We start from the raw sequence: 3,033 nt of genomic DNA on the forward strand, positions 1-3,033 counted from the left end.
TCCTGACGAGATATTCAGGTGCGTAATTTAAAATGGGACACTTTGTATAGTTAAACATATGCTAATAGTTATTTTTAGATATACATATGTTAGAACGAGATATAAGTGCCATAGCCGGATTTTTGCGTAGCTAACTTTGCGTAGCTAACTCCATGCAAAGATATCATTAAGAAATTATTATTCGTTATCAACATTCCTACTCAGCTATCATTGGCTAAAATTACTTCTTGTTGATTGAATATTTGAAAATCCTTAAGACAGTTTGTACTTGATACAGAAAACTTTCTTTTTTGCAAGAATTATTTTAACATTTTACAACATTTTTTATATTTGATTCACACGAAATCAACTCCCAAAGTATCACACGTATTATACGTTCATAGTTAATGAATTAAAGGATTTGCTTTGGGTTGTGTAAACGCGAGCCAACTACTCACGCGTTATACGGTTTCGAACCCCATATATGAGCCACACTATTGACGCTCCACGTGCAATTCAAGGCGATCACATAGCGACCAAACAATTGCGATTGAATTGACTTGCTCCATGTCTCGTTCCATCCATAAACCGGTACCAGTATCGGTAGCACGACGCAAAAGAGAAGTCTAAGTATCGCGAAATACCTGGCAACCAAACGTATAGGAAATGAATAAATCAGTAAAAATTATAAAACTTGCTAATATTGGATCCCTTATTTTGCTCAGTGATGCCGAATAACTCATAATTCGAAGACATTATACGGACTTAAAAACTCAGATGCTGACGATAGAAATACGACGCAATTGACAATTTAGACAGAGTCTCACTTTGCACTGACGCTTGTCAGATACAGAACTATTTTAGAATGGCCACAGGCGATCCCGTTACTTTCCTCTTTTTAGGAGAGGTAGACTTACTTATCGTCGAACACGACGACAGGATCCGCCAGGACATCGCTCATGTCGATCTCACAACCTCTTCGGATCACTTCCGGATACTTCTTCATCATCAGCCAGCCGACGTGGGAAAAGAAGAATCCGCGATTGCTGTTGTGCGGGTCCGTGTCCGTCTCCGTATACTTGTGATGCACTCGATCTCACACCCAATCCGTAATCTTGTACTAAAAGATAAACATTATGGAAAAATATTTTTCCTATTTCTTTCTCTATCACACCTCCCCCCCCCCTCTCTCTCTCTCTTTCCTCTTTCACCAATTCTTACATAACTTTATGTTTGAGGGGAATTCTTTCTCAGAGCCATAACGAATTTTTCTCTCTATTTTCTTATCTGTCAATCTATCTATATCTAGGATACTAATTAAAAGTTTGTTTTATTACCTGGCCAGCCATAGTGAAGAAAATAAGGAGCAGAACTCGAAGCAGCAATTTGACCTGGTAAGATCGATGTGTCCATAGACGATGAGCTCCAGCAGTTACACCAATCGCTTGTAATCCACTTATTAAATGCGCTTCAAACAAATTCAATCGACAAGATAAAATACATCTTATAAGATCTCGCGTAATAATTAAAAATAATTAAAAATCTGTTTGTGTATGAGCGTGCGAGCACGCGATGTGTGTAATGTGTTTGTATGAATGTATATTTCACAATCGCTGTGTAACATAATAACAATTGATTATACCATAACATATTATATATCATATCATATCAGAATGTCGTCAAACATTAAATTCAAGATATTAACATACGCAAGACTATGATGATATAAATTATTTGGGGAATTTTATCATTATTTAATTATAATAACAAGTAATAAGCGAAAAATTTAAGAAAAACTAAAAGGCAGTGCAATTATAGATATTACTGATGTGGTGGATCGATATAGATCCACACAAGCACGACCGCCGCAGCCGCCACATGACCAGCGCGGCGCCGTTCGGCGACGTGCACACGGAGGGGTTTTCTCGCGAGAAAATTATCATTAGCAGACAATAAAAGTCGGACTCCGCGGGGGGTCAAAACACACTTCGCCGCGCTGACTTCTCTAAGCATTTTACCGCAGCTAGAAAGCCATCGGCCTTGGCCACGAGCCACATCCGCTGCAGAAACGGCAACAAGCCTCTCGGCGCTGCAGAAGCGCCTCGGCATCGTCTCACGGCGCTGAAGAAGCGCCCCGGCATCCGCTGCAGAAGCGGCAACGAGCCTCTCGGCGCTGCAGAAGCGCCCCGGCATCCGCTGCAGAAGCGGCCTCGAATCTCCAGACGCCGAAGAGGCGTCCACGAGAGCCACCACGCCGAAGACATCTCCACACGCCGGTTCCCCGGCACGGGAACCTGCCCAGAAGCAGAGAAAGAGAAGAGGACTGCAACGAACTGCCTCCGGGAACTTTTCGGGGGAAACTCTCCCGAAGCTCTAGCAGTCGGACCGACACCGGGAACGCTAAAGGATCGTTCCTTACGACCGTGCACCCCGTCACCTACACGGGCACTGACGCCGTCACCGCTGCACTGGGAGCCACCCCAGTCGCCCACCTCCAAGGCGGTAACCTTTATCACGTGGAGGCTCCAGAAGATAGTCCTCCCACGGCGGCCACTGACACGGCCACCTGTTTCAACGCTGGCGACTCCAGAGTAGGACGACCGGTGTCTCCTCGATTTGCCCACGGAGACGGGCGTCACGCCAATAAAGAAAACCGGAATATTGCTACCCGAAGCCCCGGGCAAAGGAGGACTCGGAAGAGGGAGCATAGCCCTCAAAAGGGTAGACTCAACGCCGCGGCTCGTCGTACTTAACGAAGATTAACACACACACACACACACACACACACACACACACACACACACACACACACACACACACACACACACACACACACACACACACACACACACACACACACACACACACACACACACACACACACACCTACACATGTAAATAGCATAACACCAAAAATAAATGTTTATATAAAAAGGTAAAAAGGTAAAAATGTACAAAGAGTCATATTTACATAACACCCTCCCCGCGAGCAAAAGATTACTACAACTAATAGTGAAATATTAATGGCACATAAGGAGCTAGCGCGGATGTCTT

General features: G+C 44.1%; 1 protein-coding gene across 1 annotated transcript in view; it reads right to left on the bottom strand.

The window, feature by feature from the left end:
- LOC116844025 (acyl-CoA Delta(11) desaturase-like) overlaps window positions 1-2,024 on the bottom strand; it is a 7,283-nt gene extending 5,259 nt beyond the window's left edge. Inside the window, exons 1-3 of the mRNA XM_032815090.1 lie at window positions 1,317-2,024; window positions 897-1,099; window positions 438-623 (exon numbers count right to left, since the gene is read on the bottom strand). Coding sequence (XP_032670981.1) covers window positions 438-623; window positions 897-988 — 278 coding nt within the window. The 5' untranslated portion in view covers window positions 989-1,099; window positions 1,317-2,024. The remainder of the gene's footprint in view (window positions 1-437; window positions 624-896; window positions 1,100-1,316) is intronic.
- Between the last annotated feature and the right edge of the window lie 1,009 nt (window positions 2,025-3,033).

This window comes from Odontomachus brunneus, unplaced genomic scaffold (genome assembly GCF_010583005.1).
Source record: "Odontomachus brunneus isolate Ranch 3 - 2012 unplaced genomic scaffold, Obru_v1 Obru_scaffold_038, whole genome shotgun sequence".
In the NCBI taxonomy this organism is placed as follows: domain Eukaryota; kingdom Metazoa; phylum Arthropoda; class Insecta; order Hymenoptera; family Formicidae; genus Odontomachus; species Odontomachus brunneus.